Source organism: Camarhynchus parvulus, chromosome 1 (genome assembly GCF_901933205.1).
Source record: "Camarhynchus parvulus chromosome 1, STF_HiC, whole genome shotgun sequence".
NCBI lineage: Eukaryota > Metazoa > Chordata > Aves > Passeriformes > Thraupidae > Camarhynchus > Camarhynchus parvulus.
Window position 1 is genome coordinate 19,729,924 of NC_044571.1, and position 15,758 is coordinate 19,745,681.

The 15,758-nt window shown below is 39.5% G+C and overlaps 1 protein-coding gene across 2 annotated transcripts in view; it reads left to right on the forward strand.

Annotated features, from left to right (window-relative positions):
• Positions 1-15,758, forward strand: part of ARHGAP6 (Rho GTPase activating protein 6) — a 292,853-nt gene that overhangs the window by 241,219 nt on the left and 35,876 nt on the right. For both annotated transcript variants that reach the window (XM_030943793.1, XM_030943803.1), the window contains exon 3: positions 9,803-9,874. In XM_030943793.1, coding sequence (XP_030799653.1) covers positions 9,803-9,874 — 72 coding nt within the window. The remainder of the gene's footprint in view (positions 1-9,802; positions 9,875-15,758) is intronic.

A 15,758-nucleotide genomic window follows, 5' to 3' on the forward strand; every position in this document is an offset into this window, starting at 1 on the left:
GCTCAGTCATTTGAGTCACCAGACTGTCCAGTGAGAGACCTGCTGCACCATGATTTCACTTCCACACACTGAGAGCTCCTTTCTCATTTCATTTCTTCATCACAGCTCTGAGGAGGACTACTGTGGACTAGTTTAATTAGTCCCAGAGAAAGTAAGTTATGAAAGCTGTTTTATTTTCTTGTGTGGCTTCTTCTTTAAGGTGAGAGTCCGAGGACAGACTTACACAAAGGAGTCAAAACAACGGAGACCTGGGTGCCCTGAACCATCTCTGTGACCACTCACTGGTCTCCTAAATTCCAGAGATTTAGAGGAATTTTCTCTTCCTCTGAAGAGCTCAACTCATGCTCACAGTGAGAGCAATGCAGGGGGAAATATTTGAGGTGTGAAGTGTCGTTGCTCCTTCACCTGCCAGTACAGGTGTGCAAGTGACTTTATTGATAACAGTACATCCAACACCAGCTACATGCTGGTGATTGTGTCTGTTCTGGCCCTGGCCCACCCTGTAGCCCTGTAGTGTTTGGATTGAAGGTAACTCTCCTTATCAAGTTGAGTCATTTTGACTAGCAGTAGCATCAAACTACTTTCCTCCTCCACATTATAAAATTTTTATTTAAGCAGTTGAAGCCAGGAGACAGTCAATTTCTCTCTCCCTGCTGTTTCCTCAGTGAACTGAAAGCAGTTTTAGAGCTTGTATTTGTATTTTTCTATCTCAGACTATAGCGTCAAGGCTCCTGTTCGGTTTTCATTTGGTATTTTGAATTTTTTTCAGTACAGCTTAAATACCTTCATTGACTGTAGTTGTTTTCATTTATTAGTGTGGTTAATTTTAATCTGTTGTTTTTTGGGTTTTTTTGACCCGTTTTAGTGTTGACAGTTTTTCTGAGTTATGAAAACACCCCAAGAAGGGGGTGTTGTTCAGTCTTTCTCAAAGCTTTCAAACCTCTGCCCATCATCAGGGTTTCTGTGTGTCTTCTACTTAGAGAGAGGGGCAGCAGCAAGGTGCCTGGTGTATCCCAGGCTATTTAAGTCAGGAACTTTCCTATCTTTGGAGATTAGGGAAACTCCTGCCAGCTGTGGATACTGCTATAATGTGAAAAAGTAGTGTCTGTATTTTTTCTTGCACCTGCTACTTGATGTTACTGTTTCATGCATGCTGTCATCAGTGTCAATGTAGGAAATGTGCCCTGAAGCCTAGGAGGAGTGATTCTCTCGAATTTCAGTGTGCCTAGACACATGCTTTACTTCCATTATTGACACAAGGCATGCACTCCATCAAAGACCTGGACCACTTTCTATGGCTGTTTTTTAAGGGTTTTGGTGGGGGGGTGGGAGGTGGGATTTTGGTATTATTTTGTTAGATTACTGTGACTTGGGATTTCTTATGACACGGGAAGTCCTGTGCTAATGCAGGTGATGAAGCAAGCAGAGCTGTGGATGAGTTGAAAATCTGAGTGGGTTTATGCACAGGGAAGTCAAACCTGGCATTGTGTGTCTGTTTTCCCTTCCCAGGAATCTGCCTGCTTTTTCTGCTTTCCACTAACAGCCACATACCAGGGCATCTGACCTTTCCTCATAATCCTCTAAAGGGTGCCAGGTAGCTTTGCATGGGTTTTTTGAGTTACTTTTATCATCCCATCTATGTATGGCAGCAGCAGCCATTTTCCTCATTCTGGCATAGAAAAGAACTTGAGCAACTGTTTATTTTTTGTGTCAAAATGAGTTGTTTCCAGGGGTCCAGCTAAAGATTTAACAAATCAGCTCCCAAACAATTATAATTTAGTGTTTGGATACTAAAAATCGCTGAATATCTTGTTCCTCAGAGCTTGTGTAATGCAGCCATCTGAAATGTACTATTAGTTAAAAATATTTAAATGGCAAAAAAAACTATATCTGTTTTCATTACAGTAGTGGCAAAATAACTGAACAGGGTTTTTCCCCTGGCTTCTCCAACACAGTTACTTCCAGTCAATAGCCCAAATGCAAAAAGATTAAAGAATACCTTAAACCAAACAAAACAAAAAAAAACACAAAAAAACCCCAAAAAAAACCATGACCAAAAACACAACAACAAAAATCAAATTAAAAGGAAATATAGGAAACTTTATTCTTGGTTTTCTGGTGGTGTTTTGAAAAATTCTGCAACTATTAAAAATTCTGTTATTTTAAGGATATTTATACACAGCTTGCACAAACAAGGCAGGCATCCACTTTGTACTTGTTGAAGTGGTTTTTTTGGTGCAGCTGTGCTGTGTTCATCTGTAAGACCTGCAGCTTCCTGCACAGCAGGAGTGCAGTGGCCTGGGCAGGCTTGGGAAGCTGCTCCTTCCCAGCTCTTCTCCTTGCATGGGTGGGCTCTGACATCCCTCTCTGTGGCTGTGGCTTCAGGAGCCCTGACCTTGCTCCAGAGCTCAAATCCCATATTCCCTATCAACTTAGCTTTGGTTTCACCCTTACAATACATTGCACCTGCATTTGCTGACCAGTTAATGCAAGTCTGTTCACAACAGAGAATCGTGGAAGAACATATTTAAAAATACAAAAGTAGTTATTTCTTTATAACATATATACTTGGAGACTAATTAAGTCCTTAAATGCACCAGGGTACATGTAGGCAAATGGAGTGGAAATGTAATTTTTTTTTATGATGCCTTTAGTCACAGGAGTTGGGTAGTATTTGCTATCTGAATTAGAGCAGTGACCAAAGTAAGTTGTTGTTTTGTTGGTTGTGGTGGTGGTGGTCTTGGTTTTTTGGGGTTTTTTTTGTGGTGTTTTTTTTGTTTTGTTTTGTTGTTGTTGTTTGGTTGGGGTTTTTTTTGTTTGTTTCTGTTTGTTTGTGGGTTTTTATGTGAAGGAGAGTTAATGCCTATCTCACTGCAGTTATAGTCCATATTTTTGATAGAAATAGGGCTTGAAAATAGGTTTCAATAGAAATAGTGCATTTTTCTAGATTTGTGTCTAGTTTGGAACTACACTTTTCAGATTTGTTTTCCTAGAAGACAGAGAAGTCTACTGGTAATATGCTCAGCTAGTATAAATTGATACATCACCTTTGCCTTCAGAATACCTGTTCAGTATCAACTGATGTGTATAAAAACATCTATTAGTACCTGGCAAGCAAATAATGTAGGGTTGGTTGTTTGGGGTTTTTTTAAAAATTTGTATCAGAACCGCAGGAGGTTATTGTGAACTGTTATTTGATAAATAAAACTGTAGTTCCTATAGGGATGCAGCTTTCTTTTGAAGTAGGTGACATTTCCATCAGTTTTGCCTTCTAGATGAGTTACATGGAAACTTATGAATACATTCTAGATAAATAATTTAATTTGTCTACCACTATCACCAAGTTCTTACTGTTCAACAGTAAAGAAATTGTGTATAGTGCAGCTTTTAAACTTTCAGCAGCTGAATCACTCAAAACCTGCACAGCTGGACTTTGTCATTTTTCTGTGTTTCATTTTAACAATTAGTAGTGCCTTAGCCCAGAGGCACTGAAAGCTAGGTCTGATGAGATGCACTAACCACAGGTTACCAGAGAGTCTGCTGGGATGTGGAAGGGGTGAATGAAAAGCACACTTTTGTCTGCTGGCTGTGGGTTTTCTCAGGTGGTTGTACTGTATGCACTGTGTGTTGCTGAGAATGTTGTTTCCTGCACAGTTGACTTTCCTCACAGCTCTCCTGGTTTCTCATGGTTGTCCTGAGAATTGTTTGGTTCAGGTGCTGCCCCTGTCCAGCCCTGTCCCCCTGTGCACAGCCCAGCAGGAGGGATGTCCAGTCTCCTGAAAAACTGGCTTTGACTTCAGCTCTGCCCTTTTCATGCTGGTTCTTCTGCCATAAGCACAGTCTTCAGGAACTTCTCAGAGAAGGGAATGCTGGAGCTTGTTTGCTGTATCAGAGGAAGCAGCATCGGAGGAAAGCTGCCTCTGCTGTGTGTGTGGTGCCTTTGGTGAGCAGCCTGAACCTGGTGCTGTGGGCTGAGGTGAGCATCTATGAGCCAGATGTCACCTGGAAGGCCATGACTGCAGCTGTGGGATATTCTTGAATGGTTATGGCTTTCCTTCCATCAGCTGCTGGCTGACAAGCACAAAGAAATATTGATTTAAGTCAAAATGAAGTAAAGTGTGGAACACAGATCATAAGGAAAAATGGGATAATAGTCCAAGGCTTCTGAATAAATACAGTAATCTGCATCACTGATGGAGGTCTTGTGTGTGTATGGCTGAGGCTAAGGGCGAGAGTGATAAGAAATATCTGAAGGCTCAGCCTTCCCCTTTTTGTATTGCTTTGTGTGCCAGAATCCTGTTTCTCTGGTTGAATTTTATCTTCCATTTGTGTTGCAGCTGGCAGTGTTTTGGAAGTTACTCCATGGGGACAGGGCATTTCAACAAGTTTTTAAAAATAAATATTTCAAGATGAACATTTACAGTCACAGAAATGGCTAAGTAAAACCAGCACCCTCTTCTTCAGCAGAGCAGCCCCAAGTGCATATTCAGAAGTAAATTTGCTTTGATAGTGACCCAAAGAAGCAGCTACAACCACAAACACTGTGCAACTGTCAGTGAATGAAGTGCAGTCTTGCCTTTATTGTGCTCTGTCAACAGAACTTAGCAGTGTTGTCTGATTGACACTCTCAATTACTTGCAGTATTGCACAGGCCACAGAGACAACAGCTTGACATTTGGCACACAGGCTGGCTGTGGGAGGCTGGCACTTGGGAAATGAGTTGCTCTGGATGAGTGAAGTGAACCAGTGAGTGCTCAAGAGGGGTCTGACTTTGTGCTTTGTGGTGCCATTGGTAGTAATTTTCAAGACAGAATTGATTGCAATCTTGGAAGATATATTTTTTTTTTTTCTTGAAGTGCTGTTAGATCCAATTACTAGTGGCTATTAAGAAAAATGGCCATGAATAGAATTAGAATTACTATGAAGAAGTAGTTTAGAAATCTCACAATATCAACCTTTTTACCTGTTTCTGTTTTGGTAATTGAGCTATAGGTCTGATAATAATCACTGAGATAGGTCCTCTTTTTACACTGTGTTAAAATAGCCCTTAATTGTGGAAATTGACAAACATTCTTCCCTAAACAGACAAGAAACTAATTTCTCTTAAGTAAAGGAACTTGCCAATAAATGGGAAGTTCTCTTTGTTCTCCAACCCTGTCAGCAGCATATCATCTCTTATGTCAAAAGCCCCCTGAGTTAAGTTAGTTTAAAGGATTTGTATGAATTTATGAATTATGTTTTTGAGTAATAAAAATTGTTCTTGCATGTAAGTAACATAAAAGGAATATCATTCTTATAGATAATCCACTAGTCCATGTATAAGGAAAGTGCTGAAATATTCAGTTTTTGTTACAGGTTCACTTCAAGCAGATACGAGAGGGTATTTTTTTTCATTACCTGAAGCCTAATGCTGTAATATTGTCCCAGAAATTATGTACAAAGCTTGGGTGCTGTTGTACTATTTTACTGCGTAATTTATTAATTAGTAAAAGCATATTGGATTAGAGTTTCCCAGGATATTGACTATTAAGTGGCATAATCTGAAACTATTGGCCAAGACTTTCTGAGTATTAACTTTGTGTGCCACTAACTGTATAATTCTGAGCTAATTCCCTATACCTAATTTGTGATGCTTTAGTTTATGCTGAGCAACACTTCTACCTACCAGACTTGTTCATTTCCATAAATATAAATTGAATAAAGAAGTTATGGAAGTAAATAATAACAGGATTCAGCCTGCACTACTCTCTCTCTTTCAGTCATAGAAGGTAGGTGGTTGGTAGGTGGTCTTGTGCAGAGCAACAGAATAATTTTCAAAATGTACAAAGTTCTCTTTCTTTTCATGTTTTAACTGTCAAAGCTGAAGTTTATATATCCTCAGTGTGAAAACGGCTTCTTATTACCTAGTTTGTAGAACCATGGTCTCACTTAGAGAGAAATCTAAGCCCTCAAATGGTCTGTAGAAAATCTGGGATTTCATAGTATAAATGCTAAAAAAGTTGTGCTAGTAATGACACTGCAGGTGAATTTCAACTTTAACCCAAAATATTTAAGTTTTGATAATCTCAGAAGTCCAATTGTTCAATTCTTGTAAAAAGTCTGTAGATCAGTACAAATAATCTTGTATTCTGTAGGCCGTGTGGTTCACTGGCAGAGTCCTAAAGAGGTTACCTAATTTTTCAAATAGAAAAGTCTTTTTGTCATTAACTGAACCTGGAAGTGCTCACCACTTTGGAAAAACAGGTCACGTAGCAATTTAATGTGCACTCAGGAGTTTGATTCTAGACTCTTGGTCTTTTAAATATTCATTATGCTAGTCTTAATAAATAGATGCCTAGGTAGTGATGTATGCATTGCAGTGAGAAATGCAGCAAACATATAAATTAGTAAGTACTGTACAGATCAAGTCCATTTCTGACAAACAAGCTGATCTGCACAGCTGTCTGCACAGGTGTCCTTCAGGAAAAACAGAATGGGTTAGCAAAGGAAAAAAGCCACAGCCTCCTTCACTGTGACAGTTGTCATTTGAGTGCTTCTCTAGTCTTGCTGATGTTCTTGAGTGGAACCTATTGAAGGAGCAGTGTATTGTTGATCTACAGAATGAAGACATAAATTGACAATTTACTGACACAAACAGCTGGATAACAGCCCAACAGTGTTTATCACTATGTGGTTTAGACTTTTCCAAAGTGGAAGTTAAAAATAGCAGTCCATCCATACCTAATAGCACTTCAGACTGATACAATGCTATTTTGCAGAAGTATTTACTAATTAATTAAAAACCATGCAGTAGGTATTAAGAGTGGGTAATGATGCTTTGCCTGTTTCTCAATAATGTTTTGGATATTAATTATATTTTCAAAACCATGCTGCAGCTAATAAATACTAAGCATTATTATTGTGAATGGGATTAATTTAATATGTAAAACTGGTGAGGTTGCATAAGTCTTTAAACACGATGAATATTTCAGCAATGTTCATGCCTGATGTGCCCTGTATTAACATAATTTGAAAACATATTTATATGTACAGCATATGGACTGTAATTTGTCATGTCTTTTGCTGGGGAGGATGAAAACTTGAACTGACCTCAGACTTCTTGGCAGATCTTCTGAGCTTTAGTTTTTACTGAGATTTTTCTCAGCCTTATTTTCATATGCAACTCTTTTTCTCTTGCTGTGGGGTGAACTGTAAATGTAAATGATCATAGCAAAACACTGCATTTTACATCAAATTTTGATTCTTTCTCTCATTTTTTTATGTTTCAGTATATCAATAAATGGGTTTTTGGAGAATATGGCTCTGTGACTCTAAAGAAATATAAATCATCTATCAAAAAGAGTCTGTGAAGCAGTAATTTGAATTTATACCATGGAAAATAATTTGAAAAACATTTTATAGATATAAAGCCAGAACACAATGGTAGCAGGGAACCTTATAAAAACAAGCTGTACTGTCAGGTGTATGTGAGCAGGCTACCAACTATTCACATTGCCAAGAGGTGAAAGAATTTCTCTTAAAAACTCAATCTTAACAACAGGAAATGTCAGAGGGTGTGAAAAGTCTGAGCTTTTCATCAATCAGAATATGACTTTGAATTATAGCCTTGTCATGTGTCTAAGAAAAAAGGAAAATCTAATCATAGACCGCATCAGGCAATGAATTACCACCATTATACCGCTGAACTCTCACAGTATAAGGATAACTTATCCATCTAGTCAGCCTTATTTCAGAGCGATGAATTCTCACCAGAGCAGGTGTGGGAAAAGGGGAGTTAACATAACCAACACTTGGCAATTGTACCTCGAGACAGGAACCAAATATCTGAGTTGTGGGTGCTGGGAGCCCTTCCATCCGGGAGGGCTGCTGGTATCCTGGGGTACATCAGGAAGAGCTTTGCCAGCAGATCAAGGGAGTTGATCCTGCCCATCTTCTCACCCTCAGCGAGGCCACAGCCAGAGTGCTCTGTCCACTTGTGGGCTCCTCAGCACAAGAGAAACAATCTCCTACTGGCAAGGGTCCAGCAACTGCCTACAAAGATGATGAGGGGCATCTCTCTTGTGAGGAGAGACTGAGGAACCTGGGTCTGTTTAGGCTTGAGAAGACTGAGATGTCATCAGTCTATATAAGTATCTCAAAGATGGGTGCCAAGAGGATGGCACCAGACTTTTTGCAGTGGTGCCCAACAATTGGACAAAGAGCAATGGCCATAAACGAAAACACAAGAATTTTCATCTCAACATGAAAAAGAACTTCTTTACATTGGAGAGGTCAGAGCACTGGAACAGGTTGCCTGGGGAGGTTGTGTATTTTCCCTCTCTGGTGATGTTCCAAACCCACCTGGACAAATTCCTGTGTCACCTGCTCCAGGTGACCCTGCTCTGGGGGGGTGGTTTGACTAGATGATCTTCTAGGAAGGGGCTAGAGGTCCCTTCCAACCCTAACCATTCTGTGATTCTGTGGTATCCTGGAAAAAACTACAGAGTGCAAGTGGAGTCGGTTCAACCACCATTACAAAAAGTAAAAAGAAAAAAAGAAATGTTATATTTAAAATAAAAGTATATTAATTGGCTATAAAAAAAAGTTAGATTTTTTGAGCAGTCTGTCAGGTAATGATCTGGTCTTGGTTTTCAGAAGGATTTGAGGGAAAAGTATGGAGAAATATCTTGTGATCTTATGACCCCTAATTGCAAAGATGAGAGTTCATTAACAGAGATCCACTTCACTCCTTTGTGGTATGTTCCTTGCTATAAAAGACTTAAGGCTTACTTAAGACACTGGCTTACACAACTAGGAAAATGTGTTAAGACACGTTACTTGGTGACTCTCTTGCCCTAAAAGTGAAATGGATATGGTGTGCTTATTTTTGAGTTTTTACCATAATACAAAACCAGTAAGGGAAAAGTATATGTTCATTAAAGTTTATCTAGAGCAGTGTCTATGTTAGACCCTTTATATTGCTTTGGAAGTTAAAAAATTCCAAAGGTACGAGTTAAAGCAGGCCCCTCACTTAATCCCTGGTATTTGTTGAGACCTAATAAATAAAATTCTGTTTTGTTGACTTTTCATTATAAAAGATGCTGCTGAAGGAAATAATGATAGCCAACCTTTTGATATAATTGTTTCAAGAACCAACCTGCCTCTGATATTGCTTGAAACCACTGGTCCTTAATACCTAAGTGAAAACTTGGACAATATATTGGTTGTCAGAACAAAAACTTTTCTGAGGCTCTAATCCATCTGAACCAATCTGGACATGCTGTACTCTAGTGCCAGCTCCCAACATGAGTTCAGATCAGATGGGTCATGTGAAGGTGGTCAGCTATCACCCAACTGGTATGGCTGGTATGCAGAGCTTTATCCTGGAGGTTAGCAATCCTCCCTTTCCAAATACTACCTTTAGTTCCACACCTGAATCACAGCCTTGTGACCATGGATGAAGGCTGTCCTGTAGGATAAACCTTTTAGGTTTATGGTGCTTTGCTCTCAAGAGCATCCAGCAAAACACCTCCATTGTTAACTCTTCAGTGACCATGCATGTGTAAATGTGCCCAGCAGCATGCAGGGGATACATTTGTGTTCCCCAGTACAGCCTCAGTGTTTGGGTGAGCAAAGCCACATTCCTTTGGGCCAGAGGACTGTGACAGTCCCCGGCTTTTGTGAAATGTGCCTCACACCCTTCCTGATCCCCAGTGCTGTGACCATCTCGCTGCAGCTTGTGCAGCAGTTTGTTCAGGGTTACTTCTCTTCACTTACTTCCTTTTTATGTTTTCTTTTTTTTTTTGTTTTTTGCCTCTTACAGATGGACAAAAGAGGAAGAAGTCATTAAGAAAGAAACTGGACTCTTTAGGAAAGGAGAAGAACAGAGACAAAGGTAAAAATGAGTACATATTTGGTGATCAGGTCTTAGTTTTGCATATAAGATTTCTTTCTGATAAATACTTTTGGAAGTAGAATGTTGTTGAGCTGATATACTGTCTAGGTATTTATTTTCAGCCTAAAAAATATGTTTTATCTTTTCTGTTTGACTTTAGTATAAGTCAGATCTCTTCAACTGAAAGGTTTTGGTTTGGTTTTTTCCCTGAGGAAAAAAAAGGAAGACTTACAGGACTGCATCTTTTCTCCAATTTTCTTTCTACCCACTTTCATCATTCAGTGCAGAACGTGGTCTGTATAACATGATGCAGTTCTTTACCTGCATTTGTACTCTCAATTTACAGAGCACATAAACCCAGCACTGCCCAAGCAAGTCTGTTGGTATGCTTTTATTTCTTTAACCTTAGGAAAATAACCATTGTTTAAAATATATAAATGCTTCAGTGCTACTGATCAGTTGGATTTTAATAAACTCCACGTGACATGGATTTACGGATAGGGTTGTACTCTTTTGTTTGGACACTAATCAGCTTTATGGGCTGGGCTCTAATCCAAGGCCTGAAGTTGACCTGTAATTTGGAGCCATTTGAACTAAGTCTAAATTCTGAGATGCTGGAAAGTGTCTGTGAAATTGCATGTAGGTAATTGTGCATCTAATTTTGTGTTCATTTCTGGAAAAGGTCTTGAAAAATGGTTGTAAAACTCAGTATTGGTATCCCAGTTTCAAAAACATGCACTCAAATCCAGGAATTTGTGACAGAAGTGACCTGATTACTCTGATGTCCTCACTTCAAGTCTAGTTTAGCAGAAGAATAGAACTTTGAAATTCCACTGTAAAAATTAACATCCCCATTTCAAAATTAGTTTACAGAGTTGTCAAGAAGAAAATGTTATTATTTTCATTTTTACTTGGTTGATGAGTTAAAATGCATGATTATTATTTTCTTTATTTAAAATTGGTTATGGAAAATATTTGTATTAATCTTTCTAAAACTGAATGTGCCCTGACACATTGGTTTGATGCATCCAGTGGCTTCCTGTATTATTGCATAGCAAGTACCAAACTTTTAATTTGTTACAAGAATTACTTGATATATGACTGAAGCCACATGCAGGAGGAGTCATTAAGGAAGAGATTTAATGACTTTGTAGCTACCTTTGGGGGAGAATCTTCTTTGAATTGTCCTATTAATTCATTACATTTGGTTACATTGCAATTAGTCAGTCATTGCATTGCTATGTTTTTTTCTGTAGTTGTTGATACAGATAAGAGTGCAAAGCAACATAATTCTGTGCAAAACCTGCTCTGCTCTTAGGTGTGTTTGCCAGATATTGATCTTCACAGGGCCTGTGAGGTGCTCTTCTGCATCAGAAAAGGCTAACCACATCCTGCATTTTAAAATGTTTTGTCTCTCACAAATTTTTGGTGTACTGAGAGCTTTCATCTTTCCTTCCTTAGGGGTACCATGACTTTGGTAGTCTCTGTTGCAAGTTTATTTTTAGAAGTTTGAGAGTTAAAATACATTTTGGCTTTTTTTTTTCTCACATTTTTTCATTACTGGAGCAGATTTTAACAATGATAAAGTGCTTTGATATTTCACTAAAGCCAGAATTTTGCTGTGTCACCCAAACTTGGGTAGATCTTTGCAGTTGCACTTTCAGAGCTCCACCAATGCTCTTTGGTACAGTGACTTGAGAAGTGAGAGTGTCCTTTTGGTGATGGATACAAATCCTTAACCCTGAGTTGGTCTTTATTCCACTAAATTCTCTGTTGCCAAAGATCTTTCAAACATTTTTTTTCTTGTGTTGCCTTGCATTCTATTTTATTTCCTTACAGCCATGGTTTATTTCAGCTGACCTTTGTTTCTAATAATTGCACAGCTGCACCAGTTGAGCACTTCAAGATAATATTATTTTCTGCTATTACACTTCTGTTCAGGGATTTTCGTTTGTCTCTACCTTGCATGGTAGCATTTATACTCCATTCAGTTAGTAGGTTTGGGGATATACTTGATTTTTATTCTGAAGAGTTTTCTGAGAGCACTTTGCCTTTTAGGGCTCACTAGTTGCCAGTAAAGATCAGCACTTTGCACTTATTCATCATTGTTTAAATTTGTCTATTTCCTGGTTTTCAGCCTTGCTCATACTATCTGGTTACTTATACCAAGCGTTTTTAGAAATCACTATGCTGATTCTCCTAATTTTAATTCATTTTTTTCTTATTATTATTTGAAATTCAGATGTTTCAAACACACTGCTTTTATCCTTTTTTTATCCCACCTGCTTTTTTCCTTTTTTTCCCATCTCTCACTGTCTTATTCTGAGTTATAGAAGCTTTACATGCACTCTCCACTTATAAAGTATTATAGGAGCTTCTATAAAATAATATAAAATATTATAGGACCCTCTGAGAGGAAAATACCCCAGCACTTTTCAAACAGTAGAATCTGTATTTCTCTCCTTCAGGAAAAACGTGGGTTGGTCAATAAGAGTCCAGGAAATTGGAAAGAGCCACTTTTGAGCAGGTTGTGTCAGCAGAGTGAAAAGAAAGGCATATCTACTCTTACTAATTGCCAACAGCAGATGTTAGGCAAAAATAGCCCAAATAGCACCATGTGGCATCTTACTTGTCAGGTTTTCTGGCCATGGTTGGTCCTGGTGTACTTTTCTCTGCCCTTCTGAGTTATTAAGGATCATCTGCCACTCAGGTACTTGCTGAGCAGACTCTTAATGCATGAGTACATGTTTGGTGATTAGGTCTTAGTTTTGCATATGGGATTTCTTTAGTCTGATACATACTTCTTGAAGTAGAATGTTGTTGAGCTGATATACTGCCTAGGTATTTATTTTCAGCCTAAAAAATATGTTTTGTCTTTTCTGTTTGACTTTAGTATAATTCAGATCTCTTCAACTGAGGGAATGAGCAACCAGGAGTGCTGGTTTGTGCCAGGGGGGCCATCAGCCTGGCACAGTGCTTGAGAGGTGGCTGTTTTCCTGTGGGAAGCAGCAGCACCAGCATCTCCTCCAGCCTCAGGAGTTGAGGTGACAGTAATGCCCAGCTTTCAGCTGATGAGTTAGCTCTGGAAAGAAAAATCTAAGGCCTTGTGCTGCTGGTCTCCATGAGGATGAGCCTGCTATGCTCACACCAGAATTGAGCCCCACCACCTTCCCTGAACAGTGGCCTCCATGTCACTTGGAGTCAGAATTAACCTCCCTTGACATGCCTTTCACAGCAGGCTTGTTCTGTAGAGAGGGTATCTTGCATTTCTGGGCAGCTGCTCCAAGACAAACGCTCCTCACTGTGAGCATGGGTGTGCCTCACAAAAGGCTGGGAGCACACACCACCCAGGCAGGTCCCTAGTCCTCATGCCCGGATGGAATGCCTTCCTTCTGTTTATTTTGGGGGGTTTGTGGTGGGTTTTTTAGTAACTAGTCCAGCTGCACTGTTGTGAGAAGAAAACAAGAGCAGCCCGCAGGGCACTGGAGGGCAAGCAGGGAAGCTGATCACCAGACACTCCATAGAGAGGAGATGCAGCTGCCTTAGTGCAGACTTCATTTCCATCCCTTCAGCATCACTTCTGTAAACACAGTTGCAGTTGGGAGAGTAATTAATCCCAAACATTTTGTGTTTTCTCTATCCCAGCCCGGGAGCCCCCAAGTAATGGCTGAGGGGGCCATGTTGTTGGTCCTGCCCAGAGTGTGGGCCACCTGAAAATCTCCTTTTATTAGGACTCCTGAAGGTTAATCCTGACAGTCATGCAGCACCATGTGATTGTGTGTGTGGGTTGCAATCAAAGGTAGCAGGGGTGTGCCTGGCACAGGAGGCCACAGAGATGGAAAGAAAGGGCCACCATGCTGGTCACCAGGGATGCACGATGGAGGCCTCACTGCAGCTTTTGCCTGACAAACCCTCTCCTTTAGCACTGACATGCACTGAACTGCCCCATGGTGTAGGTTTCTGGGGTTACTCTCTCTGGAGAGGTGCCATCTTTCTCCAATGTGTGCCCAAGACTGTTCTTCCCCACCCCCCCACCAGGCATCTATGCTTAGAAGGCATAACCAAAAGGAATGGTGGTCATTTTTTCTAGGACTGTTTGGAGATTTAATAATTTGTCTTTTAGGACTCAGTCCAATCTATGGAGTTTTTGCTGTCTAAATTTCACATTTTATTTAGATGGATCTGTCAACCTGTCTGTTAAGTGAGAGTTTCAGCAACTTGTCAGGCTTCTGAAGGCCAATAAAGACACCACAGTAGCATTTAATGCGCTTTAAATGAGTTTCATATATCTTTGTTCTTTTTTATATCTGTCAACATCTCGTTAAAAGTGGAGAAATTGTAAAAAAAATGTTTTTTCAATTGTTATTACATCTCTGAGTAATTCACCAAAGCAGGATAAAGGAAAACTTGCTGGATGTAAACAGACTAAACAGAAGAGCAGCACTCCACCCAGACATTTAAGCAATATTTTCAGCTTCCATCGTTCAAGTGTTTTTGCTTTACCCGGCCTCGTTATTAATGGCTATCATGACCCTCAGTCCTACTGTCTACAGATGTCTCCAAACATTGCCTTTGGCTGCTGACAAACAGTGCTCAGGCTGAAGGAGCAGTAACATGTCTGTGCTGCTTGGAATAAGACATTCTCAGGATGCTGTCTGCTGGCAGCTGGATATTGTTCCCTTATGAGTTCAGTGCTAATTTTTAAGGCAGCAGAAACAGAGTCTTTGCCATCCCTTGCCAGTGATGTGGGTGTCAGTGTAAGCAGACCTGCTTTTAGAGTACACACCGGCATTCCTGAGAGAGATGCCTCCCAGAAATTACTCGCTCTAGAAGATTTTATCAGTAAACCAAGTTTGTTTTGCCTTGGTTCCAGAAAACCCTGCAGGTTAACAAAGAGACCTGCTCAGAATTTATAGTCACTTGTTATGTGATTGCTTGAGTAACTGAGAATCATCCCTTTTGCTGATGGTTCTGCATGGGATGTAAATACTTGACAGGTTCATCTCTGGGGCCTTAGCAGAGCTGCTGTGTATGCAGGACTTCATGAGAAAATGCCTTCCTGCTAACTCTGTGGCATATGCAAATCCAGCAATGTTCAATTTTTCTTTAGTTCAAAATTCTTGAAAATGTCTTTTGTGTTTACTTCCTATTCATGCTCAGTAAATTACGATATTAATTAATGTTTGCATTTGCTCTCAGTAATTCAGCCTATCTTGGTGTCTGTGTGCCTAAAGAGGGAGCTGAATAAATGAAGTTTCTTTTTTATTGTAGTTTATCAGAAATTGTTTTTTTTAAAAGCCTTTCCACCAACTTACCATGCCTCTATAAAAAAACTTTGAATATGTTTCTCATGCTCTCTAGGCATAAAAAAGAGGTTTTTTTAATCAACATTGTGTCATATTTTTTACCGAAGTCAAGTAAAGTACCAAATAATCTCTTTAATATTTGTAAAAAAACCCCAGACCTACTCCCAGAAAAAAGCATATGTAATTGGCAGGGCCTTATATTATTCCTTAAAGGTTAGTGAGCTGTGAATAGCTGAAGAAGAGATTTTCAGCCACAGAACTGATACTGAGAACATTGTCTTACCTCGAATCTACTGGAGTCAGTGCAGGTTTTGAAGAACCTTCAGATGGAAGGAGTCTTACAGTTCCCTTTATGGACTGAGGTTTCTGTTTTCCTTGTTTTCTGCTTCCATCACTGTCTCTACAGATCTGAAATAATTGATTTCAGTTAGCAAAACAGAGTTACCCTGTCTGGCTAGCTGGGGAGATTGACTTAAAGACCCCATTTAAATATCCCTTTAAAAGTTTGTTATTCTCTGATCTCTGTTCCTGTCATTTAAATAGATATGGTACAAGCACCTTAGTAAATCTTGGTCACA